The following is a 26,285-nucleotide window of genomic DNA, read 5'->3' on the forward strand; positions in this document are numbered from 1 at the left end:
GCACTCTCTCGCCGACATTCGAAAGTGATGATAAAGATGTTGATTCCCATGGGGAACCTGAAATATTTGTTCCGAATGAGTAAATTTATAATACCAATATAGTTGGTCCATTCTTGGACATTATAAATTTTCCAGCTAACTCATTCCTGGTTGCCAGCATTTCACCCCAGTGTGCTAAGTTGGGCTCATCATTTGGTAAATAGCACACCTACCAAGACGCATGGTTAGTGCATACCGTGGAGGCCACTGCATAGGCTACTTGGAGCCACCGGCAGTGTCAATGCACTATGAGAGACTTTGTTTCATTTTCAAAAATTGATGCCTGCCTGGCCATCATATGATAAAGATGTTGATTCCCACAGCGAACCTGAAATATTTGTTCCGAATGAGTAAATTTATAATACCAATATAGTTGGTCCATTATTGGACATTATAAATTTTCCAGCTAACTCATTCCTGGTTGCCAGTGTTTCATCCCAGTATGCTAAGTTTCCCTAAGGTTCCCTATGGCCAGGCCAGGCAAGGCAGGCATCAGTTTTTAAAAATAAGACAAAGTCTCTCATAGTGCACTGGCACTGCTGGTGGCTCCAAGTAGCCTATGCAGTGGCCTCCACAGTATGCACTAGCCATGTCTATGTGTCTTGACAGGTGTGCTATTTACCAACTAATGAGCCCAACTTAACACAATGGGGCAAAACGCTGGCAACCAGGAATGAGTTAGCTGGAAAATTTATAATGTCCAATAACGGACCAACTATACTGGGATTTGAAAGTGATGTCGGAGTTGATTAATAATACCCATCGACTGCTATTCCGTAAAGAAAATTCAAAATGAAAGAAGAGAACATGTTTTCATAATAAATTCAAATTAAATTAAACATACAGTTTCATGTACTATTGGATTTTGAAAAATAACAAACTAGTAAGCCGTAGTGTGGATATCACCCGTGAAAACGCAAGTTTTGAACAAACTGATAGCCGTTTCATACTGATTTTAATGTGTATGGGTTTTTCCTGACTTAAACGGAAAATCTGATATAACGACAATCCGCTATAGCAAGTAAATATTTCACCGTTATGAATTCTCACTTTAACGGACTTCTACTGTAAATTTATTTTTAAACCACTAGGTTTGTCTCTACTTCAAAGCACCAACAAACAAGAAGAAAATTAGTACATTAATATACACATTTACAATATATAATGAACCCTACCATTTTTGATCCCCCATACGAGGATACCACCACCACCACCACCACCACTGGCCTGAACTGTACCCTGCTGGCCAAAGGGATCAATTGCCTCATGGTTGACGATGCACTCATTCCCAGCCATCAACATGTACCAACTGGTACCTTGACTCATTTGTCTTGGAGATATTATTCCATGCTTCAAGCATCCAATGACGTTGTTCCTTTGCCCACGTCAGTCACTGTGCCTTGTAACGGATGTTGAGCAGAGGTACCCTTGTGAGACGCTTGCTTCTGTATCCTATGGCGAGATGGTTCTGGATGGTATGGCTGCTCACACATCATCATTGTCCAGTGATTTGTTGCATAATGGCCCGTCTATCCGCTCTTGTGATCTGAGCTAACCGACAAGACCCCTGTCATCAACACATTGACCCTGGCAGCAGTGGTTTTGCCCGAATCCACATATTCACAGTAACCACTGTTCTCCTTCAGCACCCTGCAGGCGACCTCTACCTAGAACAAGATAATGGTCCAGCCTATCGCTCCTGAATTGTATCTGTTGGTTGGATCAGCATTCCACGGATGAGAAGGTGCTTGCCTGGCCCCTGAGAGGCCCCAATCTCAATTCCATTGAGCACAGCTGGGATACTGTCGAGAGGGAAGAGCAGAGGTTGCTACACACTACTAGCCAAGTATATCTCATTCCATTGTTCATGACACATGCTTGTTCCTTTCCAATACTTAGATAGATCTCACCATGCAGTTCAAGAAAGTTTGTTTCCCACTGTTTGTTTGTTTGTTGATTGATTGATTGATTGATTGATTGATTGATTGATTGATTGATTTATCGCATGTCCTTTAGTGCCACAAGTGTCCGAGGACATATCTGGCTCGCCTGGTGCAGGTCTATTTGACACCCATCGGAGGCCTGCGGGTCTGGATGTGGGATGACGATGATGCTGAGGTAGGAAGAGGGTGAAATCCAGTGTCTACTCCTGTCTAATAACACCAAGGGGTATGCGCAAAGCTTTACACCTCCATTCGACGGACGAATCACCATCAACAGCTTAATATGCCCTCACTCCGTATGAACATTGCAGGGAGGTTTGGAATTCAATCTAGGCTTTTGGCATACAATCTAGTGATTAGAAATTGTATATATACCACCACCTCTCCTACCCTGCCAGCCAATATTCTTAAGGTGAAATTTTTTTCATCCAACGGAACTCGAACCGGCTAACCATGGTGTCAGACCATATAGACTTAACCGCCTTAAACACCATGGCTACCAAGCAGGCTTGTTTACCACTAACGAGATGGATGTCCTTTGCTTGAGATGTATCTTGCATACTGCCCATGGTATCTGTCAGATGACACCATAGATGTCTAAACAAATACCACCTAATATAGGAAGGATTTTAAATATCTTGTAATGTGGCTTGGTCCCTTACAGTCTTCTGATTTAGTTTACTTGAGAACAAGGGTGATGGAGGGATAAATTGCGAAGATTCTGGCTCATCTAATCAAGATTACGGTATTTCCCGGCATTATCGTCACACTTTTTATACCAAAATTTTCGAAAAAATAGTAGGGTGAGACCATTATACGAAGAATTTTTAATACCAGTATTTATATTACTCAAAAAATGTATTTATAACTAAATTGTATTTGATACAAAATTTAGATGCACGTAATACTCGCGTTTATACATCAAAATAATTAAAATAGTCTAAAACAAAATTCATAATTATTCACAACAACTCGGCGAACGTTTTTCCAACCTGAAAATAAAAATGAACGTATTAAGTTAATTGTCATTAATTTGAGTATTAAAGTTAAAATATTACACTTGCAAAAAATTATCGCTTTGTTGTGAAATACGACTTTCCTCTTGAAAATGATGTAAGGCGGCAACTTTCTTCCGTCAGCTGTAATGGCTAGGATTGCCGTGCATCACAACTTCTCACTACCACTGGTTTTCATTAATACACTCCGTGATCTTTTTAGCGCAAGAGTGCTGTTGCGAGGCATATTAAAAAAAAATTGGAGTCTGATCGGCATTATCAATTTGAGAAAGCAAGTACGAAGTTTCCTTGCGCAAACGTATGACAAATCGGTGAAAATTTACAATCTTGTCCGTGTAATCAGCAGGCAACTTTTGGTTTAGTGTTGTTCTCCTTCGCATTGACTGATTGTGTCGTCACATGAACCCCTTAATCCACCCACGACTCGCCTTAAACTGAGTTATGTTGTGTTTGCGCGCTACCTCCCGTCCCTTAATTTGTAACATTTCATATGATACAATGCAGCCATTGCTACGTATTTCATTGACGTACATAAACACTTCTTCGTCAATTATAGGAAACTTCCCTGTTTTAGGACCTCTAAATGCGCATCTAGAAGGGTTTGTGCTTTTTAGCTTGTTTTTTCATTTCCGCCAGTCACACATCAACTTTTCACTCACTGAAAATTTTCTTTCTGCAGCTCTGTTCCCGTGCTGTTCAGCGAAGGCAATTACGCTTAGCTTGAAGCCCGCAGAATAGTTTCTATATTTACCCATAATTGCTTATAAATGCTTCACATGTTAATGTTTTGCAATGACTTTCCATAATTGCACACTATTAAAACAATTATTTCTACAAACACCCCAAACACAAATTAAAAACTTAAATTCTCACGCACACATGTCTACAGAAATCACGTCAGTCACAAACAAATAAATGCATCTATGATCTGTCCATTCCCGAGCAGCCAATACTGTTAGGCAGCAAGGAAGCATGCAGCAATTTGTTATCAGCTGAACTCGTTGGTTGCGACACACTAGTGCGCTTGCGCGAAGCTCGCAAACCGGAGCAAGGACGTCTTCATACATCGCTCTAGCTAGCGTGGTGTAGACCTACTGTAGTTGACTGTGTTCCGAGACGTCAGTAACAAACATTCATTTTTTCAATTTCTTTTAAACATACGGTAACTAGGTTAATATTTCTTCCCAGTTATTGATGATTTTACATTACATTACTGACGAGTTTATAAAATAAAACTTTAATACAATTGGATAATAATTATCTTGACTGCTTGGGTAAAAGTTTTCATCCCATGCCCGGACATTTCTGACGTAGTAGTAAGATAAGAGTCTAGTGATGACAACTGAGACATCGTAAATAATTCGGCTGACCGTGAGCTGAATAATTCCGTGGAAATCTGCGTTATCGTCTTGGATTTCACTTTGTGCGCAATAACGCAGCAGCCGGCCCCATGGTGTTGGAGTAGCGTGCCTGCCTCTTACACGGAGGCCCCGGGTTCAATTCACGGCTGGGTCAGGGAATTTTACCTGTATCTGAGGGCTGGTTCGAGGTCCACTCAACCTACGTGATTACAACTGAGGAGCTATCTGATGGTGAGATAGTGGCCCCGGTCTAGAAAGCTAAGAATAACGACCGTGAGGATTCGTCGTGCAGACCACACGACACCTCGTAATCTGCAGGCCTTCAGGCTGAGTTGCGGTCGATTGCTAGGCCAAGGTCCTTCGCGACTGTTGTGCCGGGTGGTTGTAATAACGCAGAATTCTATCAGACCTCTTGTCTACTAGAAGACAAGTGTGTGTTGGTACCGGTATTTCCTGGCGACATTGCTGATACGCGATAACTTACAGCCATACGCATTTCAAATGAGAACTCATAATATGTAGGTGGTGAATAAATTGTACACTGTCTCGCGACCATGTTGTCAAACTGCCGATAGCCTACCGGTAAGCCATGTGGCGTACATATGCCGGTATTATTTATTTATACGTTGTGCAACATCTCGCAAATGTGACTGTGTTACCAAATTGCCCATAAACCATACACGTATTTAAATTGCGCATTCATGTGCAACTTACATTGCAGTTCCATTTACCTTTTAACCAGATTGGTGAACAAAATTTGGACGTGCAACAATTATGCGATTAAATGTTTAAAGTCCGATTTTTGTATTGAAAATAAAGGGTGGGACGATTACGTGGTAGCGACGATTATGTGGTGGCGACGATTACGCCGGGAAATATGGTATACAAACACACAGTGAAATAATCTTTACAGTCTCAATTTCCCAAAATTTGCTGCAAGAAAAATGCTGCAATGAGTTGCATATGCAACATATGCCATGATTTTTTAAATACTGAGTTAACGGCAGCATAATTTTTTTAAAAAAGTAATAAGTATGAAAACATGTGAATAGAGCAGTAATTTTCTGCTTTGAAAAATATCCTTGCATATAACAAAGTGTGACTATTGAAACAAATCAAAACCAAACCCCATGGTATTACAGCCCTGTTGGGTCTTGTCTTACCAAGCGACTGCTGCTCAGCCTAAAGCTTTCAAGTTATGAGTAGATGCATGTTCAGCGCAATGAATTCTCTCAGCCGTTATTTTTTATTTTACCAGAGCAGAGCATTATCTCAGCTTTAGATAGCTTGTCTGTTGTTCTCATGTAGGATGTGTGGACGTCGAACCAGCTATTATATTCAGGTAGAAATCCCTGACCTGACCGGTATTCGAACCCAAGCTTCCAGGTAAGGGCCAAGCTCGCTACCCCTAGACCGCAGCACCACCACGAGTGTTAAAAACCTTGAAACAATTTTAGTTTCATTTTGTAAGCGGGGAAACTGGTAGAGCAATTCTGAACATCAAAATTGACGCACTGGCAGCCTACGTGGTGTAAAATTTAAATGCCTACAAACGGTACCTGAATTAGTATTATTTATCATCATCATCTCCTGTCTGACATAATAGCATTTAAAGCGGAACCCAGGGTTTCTCAACTTGGGGTTGGAAAACACAAGATCTTTAGTTGAGTCTGGGATTGCTTCCACTTACTTGTGCCATACTCCTCCTTTCCATCTTTGTTATCCGACTGCCCTTGGTTAACTCTTGTTCTTTTCTGATCCCGGCGGTATTAGTTTTGCGAGTACTCATTTTCACATTCTTAGTGGCTCTTCCCTTTCTTTTGCTGATATCATTATTCTTCTAAGGATTGGACTTCTTCCTTTCTTCCATCTGATTATAGTTAAGAGCGGATGGTTGCCCAGCTGTATTTCCTCTTCAAAGAATAATCACTACCAACACCAGAATGAAGGTATCGGCAAAAGAAAAGTAAGGACTACGACAGGCGCGAAACTGAGAGTCCCTAGGGCTCACAAACCTAACACACTTTCAGGGTCAGAAAGGAACAAGAGCTAACCAAGGGAGATAAGATAAGACAGATGAAGGTAAACAGCCTGGCACCAGTAAGTCAAAACAGTACCAGACTCAACTAGGTTCTTGCAATCACCAACCCTCACTCCCACTGCTGGGGCCAGTGGATGTATTACCGGTATATCACCTCAGCCACATGGAGAGTGCAATCAACTGCTCGTACAACATTATGAAGTGGGTAGCTTTCTTGCTACTTGATATTTACATTTTCTAATGCTTTAGAAGTTGTTGGAAATTGCATCTAGGCTTCTGCTTGTGACCTAATTGCTCTAAGTGTCTGCCAAAGTGTTCTGGCCGAACTTCGGGTACACTACACCTCTTTGAAACCTGGGGTCACCTATGTTGTGATCACAATTAAATACGGATCAAAACCATGAAGTTTATATCCTATGATATGTCAAAGAAAAATATATTTCTCCTTGTTTGTAAGAGCTCCACTTCTTTTCTCATGTACTGGCTCCAAAACAGTGTAATAATCAACATTTTCTCTAACGAAACCCATAGGGATCTTTGTGTTCAAGGGAATATATTTTTCCTTAAATTTTTCCTTTGTTGATAAACCATCATAAAGTCCACTATCTCATTTCAGAGAGACAAAGCTCCCGTTTTCAACTGGAGATGTATCTCCAAGAGGATCTACTAATGATATACAGCTCAGGGGGCAGTGGTCACTGCTGAGACGAAGTGTTTTTATTCATCTTTATGTAACGTACATCTCAATATTTGTGAGACAGAAGATGGACCTCAGGCTTATTCATATAACCCAATGAAGCATGTGCTTTAGACTATGGTCTTCCCTACATTCACACTAGATCTTGTCAGTATTAATGCACTCCCATTTCGCTAAGGTCAGCTACTGTAATCTGTCCAGAAATGTTGAGAGTTCTTGTGCTCCATAGCAGTAATCTTGCTTTTTCAGCTGAGCCAATTAGTTTCTGAGACGTGAGGGGGGAATAGGTTGTTGTTGTTGTTGTTGTTGTTGTTGAATTATTTTATTGGATTCAGCAACAGCAAATTCTCAAATCATTTATTTTTTTTATTTTTTCGCTATTGGCTTTACGTCGCACCGACACAGATAGGTCTTATGGAGACAATGGGATAGGAAAAGCCTAGGAGTTGGAAGAAAGCGGCCGTAGCCTTAATTAAGGTACAGCCCCAGCATTTCCTGGTGTGAAAATGGGAAACCACAGAAAACCATCTTCAGGGCTGCTGTCAGTGGGATTCGAACCCACTATCTCCCGGATGCAAGCTCACAGCTGTGCGCCTCTAACCGCATGGCCAACTCGCCCGGTACATTAAATTTTACAGACGTGAGATTACACATCAACATAATGCCAAAAATGTTCCAACTAAGAATTAAAAATAATTATCAACGAATACCTTGTGGTTGCGGAGCTGCTTGCGGTTCTTGAAGCCCTTGCCACACGAGTCGCAGAGGAATGGACGCTCTGTACCGTGAATCCATTTGTGGAGATTAACAAGTTTCCCGTACCTGTTAGGACAAAGAGAAATTCTCATCACTTAAGCAACACTGTCAATTTTGAGCTTCATTCACATCGCAGTTACAGTGCTTAAATCTGTATTACAGTACTCATATAAAAGGAAGTCTAAACATTTTGTAGTCAATGGTATTTTTAAAAACTATCAAAAGGATAATACTGAATTGTTGAGCTGAGCTTGTTGACATCTACAGTATTTTTGCACTAATATTTATGTGTAGAGCAAATCCTTAACTTGAAAAACTAATATCTTATTTCCATAATACTGTCAATAAAAAGCATATGACACAGAAAGGAATGTTACTGTAGTGGGCGATCTCAATTTACCTAATATTATCTGGGAAAGGAATATGAACAGCAGAAAGCATTACCAACAAATGGTGAATAAGTTAATACACGAAGGACAGCTGAATGAGAAAGTGACTAACCAATTAGAGGGAAAAATATTCTAAACGTGGTGCTAATAAAACCAGATGAGCTCTATAGAGAAACTGAAGTGATAAAGTCAAAGTCCCCTCTGTACAGGCCATGAAGGCCCTTGGAGGAGTGGAAGGTAAAGGCTACCACCATTGTTAACCTCGGCACGTGATGGGGCAGATTGGTTAGCTCTACGCCCGGCCGCCTTTGACCCCAGGAATTAACCTGGTACTCATTTTTGGTGTAGGCTGAGTGAACCTCAGGGCCATGTGCACCAAGAGAAGTGGAAATCTCGTTTCTTAAATTTTACGACTTCCTGACAGGCATTCGAACCCACGTCCTTCCGGGCAAACCGAGCATGCCTTTACCGTCTCAGCCAGGCAGCCCCTAAACTGAAGTGATAGGTGGTTTAAATGATGATGAAGCTGTTTTTGTCATAGTTAAAAGTAAATGAGATAAAAAGGAAGGTTGTAAAAGTAGCACTATTAGACAATACCACATGGCTGATAAGAGAGGTATGGGGAAATTTTTAAAAAGCAATTGTGATTAATGGAAAATGGTGAATGAAAATGTAAAAATGTAAAACAATTGTTGAGGGTATTATCATCATCATCATCAGCAGCAGGAGCAGCAGCATCAATATCATCATTATTATTATTATTATTATTATTTTGCAGGCCTTCGGGCTGAGCAGCGGTTGCTTGGTAGACCATGGCCCTTCGGGGGCTGTTGCGCCATGGGGTTTGGATTATTATTGTTGTTGCTGTTGTTGTTATTATTATTATTATTATTATTATTATTATTATTATTATTATTATTATTATTATTATTATTATTATTATTATTATTATTATTATTATTATTATTATTATATTTTACATTTTATGGCCTTCATTGGACCACTCTACCAACTTTATACAAAGAATTTTTCAGTTTCCTGTCAGCCCAGTACTTCTTCATTCTCTTGGATCTTATCTTTCTTTTTTGGAATGATCATGAGCATAAGCCAGCTCTTCCTATGCTATGTCATACTTTTTACAACATCATTGTAAGTTTATATGTATTGTTTGCATATTCTTACACTTGTTTTTTTTCTTTTTCTTATTTTACAGGTGATCGCAACAGGGTTCCATAACTTTTTAAAACCTATTTTAACTCATTTGATGACATTCCGGTGGAATTAAATGTTTTAAATAATTTTACCACTGATGATGGACCTTAGAGTCCAAAACTGGTTTTGAATTAAAATAGGGTGCTGATACGACTGTATGTGATTAATAATAAATGCATAGACCTAAAATGCTCAGGGAAAAATAAATTCAGTTCATATACAGGTCTATTCTGATTTTTTTGTAATTAACTCGTTAAAAAATATGGAAGCCATTGATATGTAGATGCTTTTGGGTGCGGTGAGCTCTGTCGTGAATGGCGGTTCGCGACGTGCCTTTCGCATGTATCAGAGTGAGCGCATGGACTCGAATGGGATTCGAATCCGCAACCTCCAAGGTAGAAAGCCTGTGATTTGAAAAGTAGCAGGCATATAAACACATGTATATATAAAGGGAAATTACAGGAGTATTTGTATATGTCCATAATTCATAGTTCATAAATGAAAGTGATAATAATTGTACCGGGCGGTACACCTCCACGCCGCTTATTTAAACTTTGCGCCAGTTGAAACTCCCCTACTGGAAGAAGTCTGAACTTTGTCCTATGTGTTAATTTTCAAGTTACCCTGAAGATGCCACTACTTGGAAATTTTGAAGTTTCTGAACGGTGTTGTTTTCGACGTATTTTTGTTTTGCTTGTAGTAAGAAGTGTGAACATTCTCTTCTAGAGGACACTACTGAAGATCAACAATGGTGCACCCTAGTGCGAAGTGAAAGAACTGTTTTTTGGAGAATTTTTTTTTTTCAAAAGTTTGTTTCTTGTTAAATTTCTTTCTGTTATTGTTTAAGTTGGCTGTATACCCCTTTCTTTCCCCTTGTTTTGTATTTAGCCAGTCCCGAATTTTTAAAATTAATTTCTAACCAATCAGGTGTATCTTCTCCAAAGGGGATATGTTGCTGTACCCTGTAACGTGCTACTGCCTTAACCTCTCCATCGACGTTCTACGAGTTTCTGCAAACTTCGTCGCATGTACATCTCCACATACTCTACAAGTTTATGTTTCTACAAGACTATAATGCTATTATTATTGTCTGCTCTGCTTATCAATACTTCTTCCTATCATCAGAATTACCTTACTTTGCTCACCTGTCGTTACCCTCCGACTTTTCTCGACACACTGACCGCTGTCTTTCTGTCTGCCTCGCACCTACTACGTCATCTGCTACGTCACTTGATCTTTCTCGAATGAACTAGTCTTCGCTTCCGGGCGTGTATATATTGGACTGCTTGGCCCGTCTTCGGCAGACTGGCATCATCCTTTGTAAATAGTGTGTGTGTGTGGAGGGACTACGGACCTCGCACGGCTTGCCGTGTGCTGCGCCATTTTCTTCCCTACGAGCTGATGGAATTATTCTGAAAGGACTTTGGTGAGCTAAACATATCATTTGCTAAACTTGTTTTTGGAAACTTTAATACTCGGCCTGTTTCGGCATGTTGAGTGATGGCATGCTATGAAAACTTTCAAGGCCTTGGTTTCAAATTTAATTTATTGCCACCTTCAAAACTGATTAAGTTTAATTGATTCTTAGTGCTGAATACTTGGTGATGTGGACTGAGCCTAAACATCGTCAAACAGAAAATTTTCACAACTTTAGACGATTCTAAAAAAATCTATTGGCAGATCAGACATTCTCCAGCATTACGCAGTCGGAGTTTCCTTTCTTTTCATCCTCACTTGTCCTTGTTGTACTGATCCTCCTTTTTACCCTACCCTTTTTTTCTTATATTAGGTGTGTATGTTTTTTTATATTAGGGCGCCCTGGAGGCGTATTTGGGTTTTTTTAGTGTGGCCAAATATTTTTTGATCTTCATGGTAAAAACTGTACTTGTTGCCTCGAAATTTGATCAGATAATAATATTTAGAAATATCTTCTGAGGTGATTGTGTGTGTGACATCTCTCTATTCAAAATATAAATACTAATATTTGAGAAAACTGGTTTTGGTCGAGATTCACGCTGACACAGTGATTCTATTGTAACGATTTTTTTTTAAAAATATTTTTGTCCTAACTTATCTGAGGGTTAGTCCCCTTTCTAAAACGGGGACCCGAGCTGTTTTGTCTTTGTAATCAATGCCTGGGATATTTTTCTCGGACTATATTTTCTTGTTCAACAAGGTGCATATTATATATATATATATTGGTCAATTTTATTCTGTAGGATCTGTTTTCTCCAAGAATGCTAATGTATACTGTATTCTCTTTAAAGCTGCTGTTTCCAATACACTTGGTCATCTAAAAATTTTTAGCAACGTGGTGTTCTTTTTTGATTTTCTCTTTTGGTACCATCCACGGTAAACCTCTCCTACTATCCCTCCCCCAGTACTGCTTCTGCTCACTCTGCTGCTTTCTTGTTTTATGTGATCGACTCCTCGCTGCAGTGTTGCCTATGCACAGACCTCGTTTTGGTGGTTTAAGTGTGATGCACAATACGTCACAACCCTAGCCAATAAATGATTGTAGGCGGGTGTTTTTCTTCCTGAAACGCCTCGAACTTTCTGTGAGAGTATATAAACTGCTGATTTTAGGGTCTCTGCGCCACTTCTGTACCATCTTTCAGTGTGTAAAGTATGTAGCAGGGGGCGGGAAGCGCCTCTTTCTTCAGGCAGCAGCTAAATAACCAGGTAATGGCCTTTTAATAACTTCTTTTCTTGCTAGCTCAGCAGTTTAACTCTCGGGGCGGGTCCGAAGCGTTTCCACCATGTAACCTTTTCCTAAAATGTAACTACTCTTAGCACCTATTCTCTTTTAAAGCTACATATTGGGATAGAGAGTGCTTAACCCTCTCGAGCTCCCACTCATATTGCTTTGAGGTGAACTTATTTCTCACAACTGATTCTTCCTTAATGTAAGGTAAATTGTTCTTTTCTAAAAAAAAAAAAAAAAAAAAAAAAAAAAAACCAATTAACTCTACCGCCTTACCGACTATCAGCAGTAGAAGTTAAACATGGACAAGAAAATTAAGTCAATAGACACCAAAATCATTAATGTTAAACACTTACCGTTACATAGGTTTACCCAACAGTTACCCAGAGACCATGAACCGAAAATTACCCTTGGTATGGCAATAAGTTGTTTCAACACTACTAAAGAAAACAAGATGTTCTTTGAGAACAAGATACCTAATAATTTATTTAATAAATAAATAAGGGTAAAAGTAGTCATAATTAGTATAAAATGAATAGATGAACGCCCTCGAAAAGAAACTATAATCTACCTAAAACGCAAGGGTGAAGTTAAAATATAAAATGTTCGGCCGAACGAAAAGAAAATAATATACTTTCAATATTCCATAAAAACCTCCCAGAAATTGAGGACTTAGTAACCTGTTTACACTTCAACAGAGACCATTTCTTTGCTTAAATTATACTCTTAATAGTTTCCAATAATTAAATTTTCTTTCATTATTATAATTATTATCAATTTGAACAGTACCAACTACAATCCAGAGATTCCACCAGAATTCAGTACATATCTCACTGCCAGAAAAGGTAATAAATCAAACCACCCAGGGAGAGCGTAGAATAAAACAATTCCCAGAGAAAAATAAAAAGGGAAATAAAGAAGGAAAAGGCAAGTAAAACAAGATAATACCCCACCAGGATGTAGAGTCAACCCAAGACATATAATTAGAAAACGACGTAAGGACAGAAACCCACCCATGAAAATAATAATAAAACAGCAGCAGAGAACAACCCAACCGGTTACTATGGAAACGAAAACATCCCATGCGTCCATAGCAACCACAAAAACCAACAAGAGCAACAATGGTACAAATACAGGAGGGAAAGAAACCCCAAAAACATAATTAAAAAGAACCCAGGAGAATAAATAAAATTAACCAGAATTAGAATGTGGCAGAAAAACATTTCACTGAAATTCAGGTGAAACCTCTCGTGCTCTATAGTTTATAAACAGCGTAGTTACCTTTCCAATTACACATAACTTTCCGAAAACGTTAGATAAATATAAACCAATTTGCCTTTACAAATTAGAAGAAATATGAAAACATAATTCTTTTTTGGAAGTAACCTTAAATTTCACTACCCACGCCTTTCAGAAACAGATAGGCGATATTACCAAAATACAATAGGGAACCCGAATAAAGAATGCCCTAACTAAAATCAAAGAAGATGAGGGTGGACGGTTTTAGAAGTTTCACACACCAGGAATCTTGAGACACACAGTTTGTACACCACCTTCGATAGAATCCAGAGGCCAAAGGAAAAGAATTTATGAAGAGACTTACATGTTGGTTGAAGCTGCAGAAACACGTTACTTACATAGAGGTTCAAGTACATTACACATTATTAGAAAACTAAATAGCTCAGAGGACGTTCAGTAGAAAAGTGGTTGAGAAGATTTTTGAGGGCAAGCCCTCAATACCAAGCCATCTATCCAGGCTTCATGTCGTTTTCAGAACCCAAATGCCGGAGCGGAGTAAACACACGTCCTTCCTCCATCATACTCAAGGCAAGACTCATGGCGGGCCACACCGATAATGAGCATGGCCCCACAGAACGGAAAGCGAAAGTCATAGACTCGCCCACCAACTTAGGGCACGTAATTTTACCAGACCAAGATTAAGGATTGCAAGAGAAAACTTTACAGCAACATAATCTCATGATGACAATGACGAAGATGGTATCAATTAAATAAAGTGGGCAAGGCCACGTAGAAGGTACTTGTAGAATACAAGATTGAAATAATTTTGATTGACACAATTTTAAAGAAACACAAATGCAGGTTTCGAAATATGGTTGGGGAGAGCTAATACTCGTCACCAACGTCACAGCCTCCCCCCCAAAAACCACACATAATGCTCTTACCATACAGTGATCAAACGAACAAGAAATTTTTGTAGTACCAATCACACGAGAGAAAGATCAGTGAACCAATTTTTTGTACCACACTTGCAACATGCATAATATACCACCATTCTCATATTACTTAGACAGTTTACAATGTAAAATAAGGTCAAATGTTCAGCATACTTGTAGCCAAAATATAAATTCATAATTTATATTAGCCCTCCTTTTTTTTTTTAACTTTTCACCATCAATATCTTTTTTCTTTTGAACAGAGTTCCTTTAAGAAAGTTCTACAATACACATTCTTGTAGTTCCAGATATTTGTTATACCAAATGAAAGTTAATTTTCATATTAAAGTTCAGTAGATTTGATTTACTTAGTTACACTAAGTTGTTAACCATAGGCAACCAAAAGAGCATAATCACCAGCTAGGCATACAAAAGTTCTTACATATTGTTAGGAGGATCACGCCTTTTTAATTTAGCATCACACGGGTCCAGCACGTACCATGAAAATCATTACCAATAGTTTATATCTTCATTCCTTTATCATAAAGTTCCTATCAACATGCGTCCATCTTTAGGCTTCAAGATTATCATCATAATATTAATCCTATCTATCGGGTTTCCATGGTAAAAGAGCGCAATATCTTGTTTCATGGCAGAACAATTAGGATTTAAAAGGATAAAGGAAACGCAAAGGCGCAAGGGGGGGCAAAGGAGACGCAATTGGTGAATGAACTACAGAATAACCAAATTCAAAATTTAGATCAACACGGGTTATTACACTTGATTGAGTCAGGGCCCAAGTGTACCACTCAAAACACAGAGAACACCAGAAGCCCACACTTCAGGGGGAAATCGATAGCGTAAGTACAAGTAGCACAAGGAGTACCCATAATACAGCAATGGAACAAGGAACGTTACATATCATCAAGTCAAACGGGACTCATTAATCCATCACTCGGGTCGGTAGCAACCCCATACCCAGGTTTAGGATCACCACTAAACAATAACTCGCAATCAAGAGCATCAATCACAACTTAAGATACCACAAACACAGTACCAAAATGACAACATCCCACGGTCGGCCTAACCAGATACTCAGAGTGAAACGACCAAGATTACAGGTACCATAAAAACAGTACACCACCTTACAACAACCGGATAAACGTAAGTTAATATGACATAGATCAAAGGAAATATTCCCCGGAGAAGAAGTTATTACATAGATAAAATCCAAGGAAGCAGGGTCAAATTCAAAGTTTAGAGCTTAGCAGATACCGGATTACGACACGGAGAGAAAACAATCATTAACAATTTCCAAAATACACTGGCAAGAGGGTCAAGTAAATTTTTCACGAACACAGGTTCAACTTCCCACATCAGAATACATCACCTAGTTGAATAAGAATAAGGACAAGCTACCAATAGGCCATTAATAAATTATACTTCAAGGTACCAGAGATAGGGTATTAAATATGAAAAATCCAAGGCTTAATAGATAAACAAATTCATAGCAAGGGAAAAGTAGGCACGATCGGTTGGAGACCACTAGTACTATTAGGTGTAGGGGGCGCAATCAGGTTTGTCATCAACAACTAATCAACCAACTAACACCAAGCGAACAGACACTTCATTAAACACTAATAAGCAACATGGAATTACCAGGACAGAAATAGGGACAGAAGAATCACAGGAGGGAACACAATCTGGAATCAGGTAACTAACCTACTGCATGGAAACATAATCACAATTCATTCCACAAAGGGACACCCAATCAAATTAAAAGGAAATTTAAAACCTCAGATCAGAAGACCCCAAAAGGAAAATAACGAGCACTGACCAACACAGCGTACACTACCGGTTACCCAATAGGGTCTCAGCATTACCTGGTCTATAAATATGTGACTTTCCGATCACACTGTCGCTCTACAGCCAACAGGTGCCTCCCCCTATCTCCCAGGGGAGCAGGCAAATAAAACATAAGTGGCAGAATACGAGGCAAGTCCATGGAAAATGCTCACAGAAGCATGAAGAAGGCAGTTCTCAACTAATAGACCCCATAATCAATTAGCAGGAAGATTCCAGTACCGACTAAGGGAGCACTACTCCGTCCCATACCAGAGTAGCAAACCCAGAGCACGGTAAGATGATAAACACCAATGTCAACAGACACAAGAGATCCACTGAGAAAAATTAAACACCATAGAGTGGCAGATAAAATTAAAATGAGCTTTACAGTAGAAGAAGTTACAGACACAACGACATCAGATCAATAGGAAATGCATGGAGACAGGGAAAGAAAAACCCGAGCATACCAAACAGACACATTACTGAAAACCAACAAGCTAATTCTGAGAGTAGTAGATTCATGTAGAAGAAATGGCCATATCCACAATCCACAGGACACAGAGGTAAATTAAAGACAGACACGAACACTGCCCATACCAAGGTGCCAACATCACTAAATAATACAACACAACAAGAATAACCCAACCATGACCAACCACACCGGACATGTGTCAGCTCCACAAAGGGATTAAAGGAACACAAACATCCTCAACAACATGCCGTGAAGTTCTCATGCCACCCCAAAATAAATACCCAAAAACAAACCACGCTCTGCTACCAATTAACTCTACCGCCTTACCGACTATCAGCAGTAGAAGTTAAACATGGACAAGAAAATTAAGTCAATAGACACCAAAATCATTAATGTTAAACACTTACCGTTACATAGGTTTACCCAACAGTTACCCAGAGACCATGAACCGAAAATTACCCTTGGTATGGCAATAAGTTGTTTCAACACTACTAAAGAAAACAAGATGTTCTTTGAGAACAAGATACCTAATAATTTATTTAATAAATAAATAAGGGTAAAAGTAGTCATAATTAGTATAAAATGAATAGATGAACGCCCTCGAAAAGAAACTATAATCTACCTAAAACGCAAGGGTGAAGTTAAAATATAAAATGTTCGGCCGAACGAAAAGAAAATAATATACTTTCAATATTCCATAAAAACCTCCCAGAAATTGAGGACTTAGTAACCTGTTTACACTTCAACAGAGACCATTTCTTTGCTTAAATTATACTCTTAATAGTTTCCAATAATTAAATTTTCTTTCATTATTATAATTATTATCAATTTGAACAGTACCAACTACAATCCAGAGATTCCACCAGAATTCAGTACATATCTCACTGCCAGAAAAGGTAATAAATCAAACCACCCAGGGAGAGCGTAGAATAAAACAATTCCCAGAGAAAAATAAAAAGGGAAATAAAGAAGGAAAAGGCAAGTAAAACAAGATAATACCCCACCAGGATGTAGAGTCAACCCAAGACATATAATTAGAAAACGACGTAAGGACAGAAACCCACCCATGAAAATAATAATAAAACAGCAGCAGAGAACAACCCAACCGGTTACTATGGAAACGAAAACATCCCATGCGTCCATAGCAACCACAAAAACCAACAAGAGCAACAATGGTACAAATACAGGAGGGAAAGAAACCCCAAAAACATAATTAAAAAGAACCCAGGAGAATAAATAAAATTAACCAGAATTAGAATGTGGCAGAAAAACATTTCACTGAAATTCAGGTGAAACCTCTCGTGCTCTATAGTTTATAAACAGCGTAGTTACCTTTCCAATTACACATAACTTTCCGAAAACGTTAGATAAATATAAACCAATTTGCCTTTACAAATTAGAAGAAATATGAAAACATAATTCTTTTTTGGAAGTAACCTTAAATTTCACTACCCACGCCTTTCAGAAACAGATAGGCGATATTACCAAAATACAATAGGGAACCCGAATAAAGAATGCCCTAACTAAAATCAAAGAAGATGAGGGTGGACGGTTTTAGAAGTTTCACACACCAGGAATCTTGAGACACACAGTTTGTACACCACCTTCGATAGAATCCAGAGGCCAAAGGAAAAGAATTTATGAAGAGACTTACATGTTGGTTGAAGCTGCAGAAACACGTTACTTACATAGAGGTTCAAGTACATTACACATTATTAGAAAACTAAATAGCTCAGAGGACGTTCAGTAGAAAAGTGGTTGAGAAGATTTTTGAGGGCAAGCCCTCAATACCAAGCCATCTATCCAGGCTTCATGTCGTTTTCAGAACCCAAATGCCGGAGCGGAGTAAACACACGTCCTTCCTCCATCATACTCAAGGCAAGACTCATGGCGGGCCACACCGATAATGAGCATGGCCCCACAGAACGGAAAGCGAAAGTCATAGACTCGCCCACCAACTTAGGGCACGTAATTTTACCAGACCAAGATTAAGGATTGCAAGAGAAAACTTTACAGCAACATAATCTCATGATGACAATGACGAAGATGGTATCAATTAAATAAAGTGGGCAAGGCCACGTAGAAGGTACTTGTAGAATACAAGATTGAAATAATTTTGATTGACACAATTTTAAAGAAACACAAATGCAGGTTTCGAAATATGGTTGGGGAGAGCTAATACTCGTCACCAACGTCACAGGTTTTAAACAAAATGTATTAGGAGCGCAGATCGCCTCCTCTCAAGTGGTTATTTTTGAGGTCATGTAATTAACCTTTTTCTTACCTAATAGGCCTCAGTAGGTTGGGTATTTTACCCCTGTATCTATGTCCTTAGAGGACAACTTGAAGGTGGAGTTTGGTGTGGCCTTTAATAGGCTTAATGTTGAGAGCAAGTGGCTCTTTCTCGAAAATTGAGTGTTGTATGCCTCGAGGAGGCTTTACTGTGTAATTCGGAGCAAGTGCTCCGGGGCATGATTGGGGTCTTCTGCCCCTTTGTTGAAGTTCTGTATATCGTAAGATTGAGCTAATTGTTCATGTATTGTGGGTTTGGCTCTCGGAGCCCATCCTATAACTCTGTAATTGTACATTCTCGAATAGTGGCCTTGCTACTCTGTACCTGCCATGCTTGTTATTTCTTAATTTTGAAAAGAAAATATAACCTTGTTAAATTTTAAATTCACTTTAATTTCGTAGCCTGAGACCTGTTCACCCCCCGCACCTTCTTTCACCTCTAACTACCACGGAAAACTCCGTAACAATAATAATAAGAGAAATAACAGAATAATCCAAAGAAGGATTTAGAACTTTCGATGTGGTATAGAAACTCGTAAGGCAAGAGCTTTGTGTCTTAATGTTGTGAAATATTGTGTAAGTTAAGTGTGCACTTCTTCTGGGTTAGTCACGTGTAACAGACATAGAAACAGCTTCCGAATTGTTCTAAAACATCACATGTAGTTGCCGCGTGACTGGGAGGTTTTATACTAAGAAACCAATCAGAGAACAGTGATGCTGTGATGTGTACGAGTGGCCAGTGGAGATGGTATTATTCAGTGGATTATTCGAGAAGAATAAGAAAGGCTATATAACCTAGTACCACGTAAACAACAGGGCTTTTTGACTCACAGCACTCGAAGAGGGCTTTATGACTTTCATCCCTCGAAGGAGGCTTTTCGACTGTAGACTCTATCGCCGAAAGAACTGTTAGTGTGCTGGTAGACTTAAAGACACTCAGAAAGATCTGAAGTTTGAGAAGGGATTGAGATTTTAAAAGGTGTCAGAATATATTGTGCTTAAAATTGTACATGTAACTTGTATATATGTGTGTGTGTGTGAATATACTTGGGTTATAGAATATAATTAATATTCAAACTTTGCCGATCTGACTATACGCTACCTTCCAAACCCGAGTCCTTAGCCTGTTAGAATCCTTACGATACGACAGGTGGACTTTAAAAAATTTGGTGTGCAGATGTGGCATAACAATTAATTACGATAAATTACTAGAAAATTCTGATGTTCATTTGTTGTGAATATATACAAGTGTAATTACGATAACTTCAAGCGCTGTTTAGTGATCAGGGATATAAGTGAACTAAATTGTAATTGTGTCTGATCACTGTTTCAGGTACACTGAGAGGAAGGCAACGGTAAAGGAAGGAAATTCGAGTCACTTGGAGGCAGAACCAGCAAGAAAGCAGAAAGCAGGTTGTAGCAGCTGTCAGGAACAGTCAATCCTGCTCGAAGTCCAGTGGTTATTCCGAGAGGGTGAGTCAAAAGCCAACTCATAATGGAGGGTTCAGATAGAAATGCTAGTCCTACCCCTAGTAATGCAGAAGTAATGCATGATGCAAGTGCAAATGTGCAGGCTCGCTTCCTATCAGTGATAGAAGCTTTAAAACTCATAGGGGCTGAATTTGACGGCTTGCAGGAAGAGAGATTACAAGAATTTTGCAAAAATGTTGAGATGGAGATAGGGTTAATTAGGCCAGAAGAGCGCGAACTATTTGAATTACGAAAGATGCGCGTAGCAAGCTATTGGTAAGGGCCGATGCAGAAAACAAGTTATTGGTAAGGGCCGATGCAGAAACATGGGATGATATAAAGGCAGCCTTACAAAAATACTATTCTGAGAGGCGAACTGTAGACTTTTATGCCTGTCAATTGTTTTCCGCAAGACAGGGTAAAACAGAAACTATAACTCAGTGGGCACATAGAACTGACCATATGGGAACCGAACTGCGATATGCGATGGTGCAGGGTGAACCATTGCTCGCCAGAGAACACCAAGCACGGGCAGTATGTAAGCTAGTAAAGGCCAGCTTTGTACAGTACGTAAGCTATTAAAGGCCAGCTTTGTACAGGGTATCAGAGATGAGAGAATACAATCTCTCATTAAGAGACGGGACACACAAACATTAGAATACGCCGCCAATATTGCCACGGAGGAGGAAACAGCAATAGTTTCCGCACGGGCTAAGCAGCAACTCATGGGTCAGGTTAGGAAACCCGCCGAAACAAGAGCAAAAACATACACATACTCAAATAGATAGTCACCGCGAATGTCCGGGCAAACATCTGGTAAAGTAACAAGTAAAAGGGCAAACATTAGAGTGATCTGCTATAACTGCAATTGTGAAGGGCATATAGCTAGAGATTGTAGAAAACAGAAAACTACCAACAAAGGTCCACCTACCTGCCAGTACTGTCAGAAAGTAGGACACATAGAAAATGATTGTAGAAAGAAAGTTAGGGAAAAAGAAGAGGATAGGTCACAAGAAATTCACATTTGTGCAATAATTCGATGCTATAATTGTGGCAGGATGGGACACAAGCAGTCCCATTGCCGTGAAAAATCAAAGCAACTCAGGGAAAGAAAATGCTTCATTTGGGGACGAAAGGGTCACTTGCAAAGGGACTGTTGGTTCAGGGAGCAAAGAAAAAAACAGTGCAAAAAGAAAACAGAAAATCCAAACCTCACGAGTACGAGAGAAAGGGACATGAAAGGGATAAATACCTAGACGGGCCGAAAAAGTATGCGAAAGGAAAAGGGTCTCGTAATAGAGATTTAAACTAAACAGGGACCGCCATAATGGGCCTAAGGATGAGTCAGGGAAAACCAACCTCCAATTATTGTGAGACCTTATAGATTACCTGAGGCTCAAAAGGAGGAAATTCAAAGACAGATTGACAAGATGTTAGAGGACGAAATAATTGTACCTAGCAAAAGCCTGTGGTCTGTGTCATTATTACTTGTTCCAAAGAAAATGGATGCTTCAGGGAAACAGAAATATAGAGTGTGCATTGACTTTCGAAAATTGAATGAGGTGAAGATAGGGAGAGTATTCCCGATACCTCTCATATCAGAGTTCTTAGATGCTTTAGGGAAAGCACGGTATTTTTCTACCATGGATTTAGCATCAGGGTACCATGAGGTGCTAATAAAACCAGAGGACCGCAAAAAGACGGCATTCTCAGCCTTAGGACGGCATTACGAGTACCTGTGCATGCCGATGAGTTTGAAAGACTCGCCGAGTACCTTTATGCGGCTCATGATGACAGCAATGCCAGGCCTAGACGGTTAAATACTTGATTTAAATGGATGCCGTTTTGGTGTATGCTAGCTCCATAGAAGACCATAATCAAAGATTACGGGAAGTATTTCAAAGACTCAGGGAACACTGATTAAAATTACAGCCAGATAAGTGCGAATTTCTGCGACCAGAGGTAGCATTCCTAGGTCATGTCATTACTGAGCATGGAGTGCAGCCAGATGAGCGAAAGGTTGAGGCGGTAAGGAATATTCCTAGGCCTACAACCACAAACAGTTGAAGGGATTTCTAGGCTTAAGTGGATATTATCGGAGATTTATTCCTGAGTATAGTAAAGTTGCGAAGCCTCTGTACGAACTCTTGAAGAACAATGTCCCCTATGTATGGACAAACAAGCAGGAGACAGCCTTCAAAATCTTGTAGCAGAAGTTAACTGAGAAACCCATATTACAGTACCCAGATTTTGAGAAGCCATTCATCCTCACTACGGATGCAAGCGGCGGAGCTTTAGGCGCTATCCTCTTACAGGGAGAGCTAGGGAAGGATCTACCAGTGGCATACGCAAGTAGAACTCTGAATAAAGCAGAGAAAAACTACTCAGTCACAGAGAAGGAACTACTTGCAATTGTATGGCGTATAAAGTATTTCAGGCCATACTTATTCGGGAGACACTTCACAGTAGTGACAGATCACAAGCCACTGAAGTGGGTATTCAATGTGCAAGACCCGTCATCCAGGTTAATAAAATTCAGATTGAAATTAGTCGAATATGATTTCACGATACTGTACAAAACGGGCAAAACGAATAAGAATGCTGATGCATTGAGTAGAATTCCCGCTGTACCTGAGAAAACAGTGCAAGTGGTGAGTTCAAAGGGAACTATTCCCCAAGGGACAGGTGAAACAGGTGAAACCAAAAGAGTAGATACTGAGCGGAATCATCTCGTGGATGCAAGAGCAGTGAGGTCAGGAAAAGAGTTACGAACCGAAGACTCCAACTCCGAGAACGCAATAGCAGAGGAGAATGAGTCCGAAGAAGAAAGTGATACACCTGTTAAAGAGCAAAAAGACTTAACCGAGGAAGAAAAATTAGCAATATTACCTGAAGCCCATACGCCCCTTGTAGGCGGACATCAAGGGATCACAAGAACGTTAGCATGAATTAAAGATGTTATACAGTGGCTGAATATGAAGAAGGATGTAGAAGCGTTTATCTGCTCTTGTCCTTCATGCCAGAATTTAAAATTATGGGTCCAGAGGTTAGAGCGCCTATGATTATTACAGACACGCCTAGTCAGGTATTTGAAAAAGTAGCAATCAACGCCGTGAGCCCCCTAATTACAGAAAGACAATATAAATACATACTTACTTGTCAAGACCAACTGTCAAAATATTTGATTGCTAGTCCAATGGTCAATCAAGAAGCTGAAACGGGGGCAAAAACACTAGTAATGAACGTAATCGCCATATTCGGGATTCCAAGTAAAATTCTAACTGATATGGGAAGTAATTTCATTAGTCAAACCTTTAAGAGGTTATGTAAGATTTTGAGAATCGAAAGGATTCATACAACGGCATGCAGGCCGCAATCAAACGGGAGTATCGAGCGATCACACCGCATGATCATAGAATATTTACGTCATTACGTACGTAAGGACCGGAATGATTGGGACGAATATCTGCCAACAGCTACTTTTGTGTATAACACTTCCAAACACAGTAACACAGGGTTCACACCATACGAACTAATATTTGGGCGAAAGGCTCACATACCAGGAATTTTGCAGAGGAAACCAGAGCCTACTTATAATGAGATTCAAAATGTAATCGAAGGCCTAACCCTTAGATTACAAGAAAACCATGAGATCGCACGAAAGACTCTGATTCAGAGCAAGGAGCAAGAGAAAAAGAATTACGACAGAAAACAACAGGAAATAATTTTTCAGGTAGGTGACAAGATATTATTAAGGGATGAAACCTTGAGACGAGAGAGGTCATTGAAATTTGAACAACCATATAGAGGACCTTATGAAATAGAGTGAACTGATGGTGTCAACTGTTTGTTGAAGGTCAACATGAAAGGTAAATTAATTAAGGTCCACAAAAATTGATTAAAACTTTATGTGTAGAGGGTCAAAGTACAGACCAAAGGGTTGAGAATTGGCTCCAATTTAGGCTGCAGTAAGATGATACTTATCCTTACTCCAACAGCGCTTCGGAAGTTTTGATGATTGCTGATAAGGTTAGTATGAAATACATCATCAAATCACGTCCTAAATTTCAAGAGAAGGTCTTAGAGATTTAAACCTGGGTAATCGAGGGGCCAAGAAATAATTAGTGGAACAGAACACATTGCGTGTTATCGCGAAACCCTTCAGAAAGGTTGTGGTTGGTCACAGCCTAACCTAGATATCATCTCACACATAGGGAATCGAACCGAGAGTCCGATCCTACAGAGTGATGATAGAGGTTAACAGGGAGATATAATAATAAAATGTGTGCATATGACAAGGTGAACAGAAAACTCCAGCTTAATCAGAAAGAAAAGTTATACTACTAATAATAATAACAGAAAGCGAGTCCACTGAACTGGGAAATACAATGTTGAGTAGAGCAAAGGGATATTTGAACTTAGCCAGTCCAAGTTAACATAACGACACTCAACAGATAACGAAAGTACTTAGCCAGGGACACTGTCACAACACAGCAGCCAAGCTGCTACAGATAACAGGGGAGTGAGTCTAATGAACCTTGAGCGAAAGTGTCCTTCAGTAACTGCGTATACGGGAGTAAAATGACCTAATAGCTCAACAGGGGTACACAAATTAAAGAACTGTATGAAATATGGTGGTGGCTACAGTTAACAAAACCACATACGGGATACAAACCCCAACACGGGAAATATTCATTAGGGTGATACCATGTACATACCATATGACATGATGAACATAACTTGCATTAGAAGTGAGTTACTATGAGTTACTATGATAGTGTTTGAAACATTTGTAACTGCAAATTTTGCATAAATGTAGTACTCCTTTCTTTACAGGTCACCCATAAGGAAACAAAGAAGAGACACACTACATTCAAGATGTATTGGATAATTTATGTAGTGCTTACAGTATATTTTCCAGGAAAAGTAGTTGGAGATGGAATAGATTTTCAGGTAACTCCGTATGAGAAAACGCCAGGGATATATTTTAAAGATGAAGGAAACGTACAGTTGTCTACTACAGAGTGGAGATTGGTCACTTATGTCAATTTAAGTAAATTAGCAGAGGCATACACAGTAATTAGAAAGAACATTAAAAAAACACCTGTTATGCTATCAGTTACAAAGTGAATTAAATTTTACCTGCCGACACGAAGTGCAGATGGAAATTAATCGTTTACAGAGAGTACAAGAATTAAGGGACACTTTGAAACAGTTTACTAAAAATAATGTAAAATGTGAAAAGAGAAGTCTATTTAAATTTATAGGCACATTATCGAAAACGTTGTTTGGAACGCTCGACAATGAGGATGCTGAGATGTATCAAAATAAAATTTCAGAATTAGAGAAAGAACAGCTTTCAACACTTAAACTTGCAAAGGAACAACTTACTGTCACACAATCTACATTAAGTCATTGATTAATACTCTGTACGATGTAACAGCTAATGAGCTAAAATTAAACAAGAATATAGAACAGATAAAAGGGTTTTTGGGAAACTAAACAAGCCAGTTAAAATGTGAGTTCACTCAATTACATATTGAAATTGCTATTAACCGACATCTAATAGAGATAGAAGATCTCATTTCACAAGTGTATGATCAATATAAGGTGATATCATCTGCGATAATGCATGCACAATTAGGAATTATTAATATGCAAATTCTGAGCCCTTCTGAGATTTTAAAAGCTTACAGGAAATCCCAAGATCAATTTCCACAAGGGATGACCCTCCCATTAGAGTTGGATATGACTCGAGAATATTTGATTTACAAGATTGCAACAGTAAATGCATTCATAAATAAGAATATGCTGGTTTATCTAGTAAAAATGCCTCTAACCGACACGAAAAACTTTCAGTTGCATAAAATACTT

The 26,285-nt window shown here is 39.2% G+C and overlaps 1 protein-coding gene across 1 annotated transcript in view; it reads right to left on the reverse strand.

Annotated features, from left to right (window-relative positions):
• The window catches only part of LOC136875969 (uncharacterized), a 174,031-nt gene that overhangs the window by 32,905 nt on the left and 114,841 nt on the right, over positions 1–26,285 (reverse strand). The window contains exon 7 of the mRNA XM_068228283.1: positions 7,808–7,919. Within this exon, the coding sequence (XP_068084384.1) occupies positions 7,808–7,919 (112 nt within the window). The remainder of the gene's footprint in view (positions 1–7,807; positions 7,920–26,285) is intronic.

The sequence above is a fragment of the Anabrus simplex genome, chromosome 6, assembly GCF_040414725.1.
Source record: "Anabrus simplex isolate iqAnaSimp1 chromosome 6, ASM4041472v1, whole genome shotgun sequence".
Taxonomy (NCBI): Eukaryota; Metazoa; Arthropoda; class Insecta; order Orthoptera; family Tettigoniidae; genus Anabrus; species Anabrus simplex.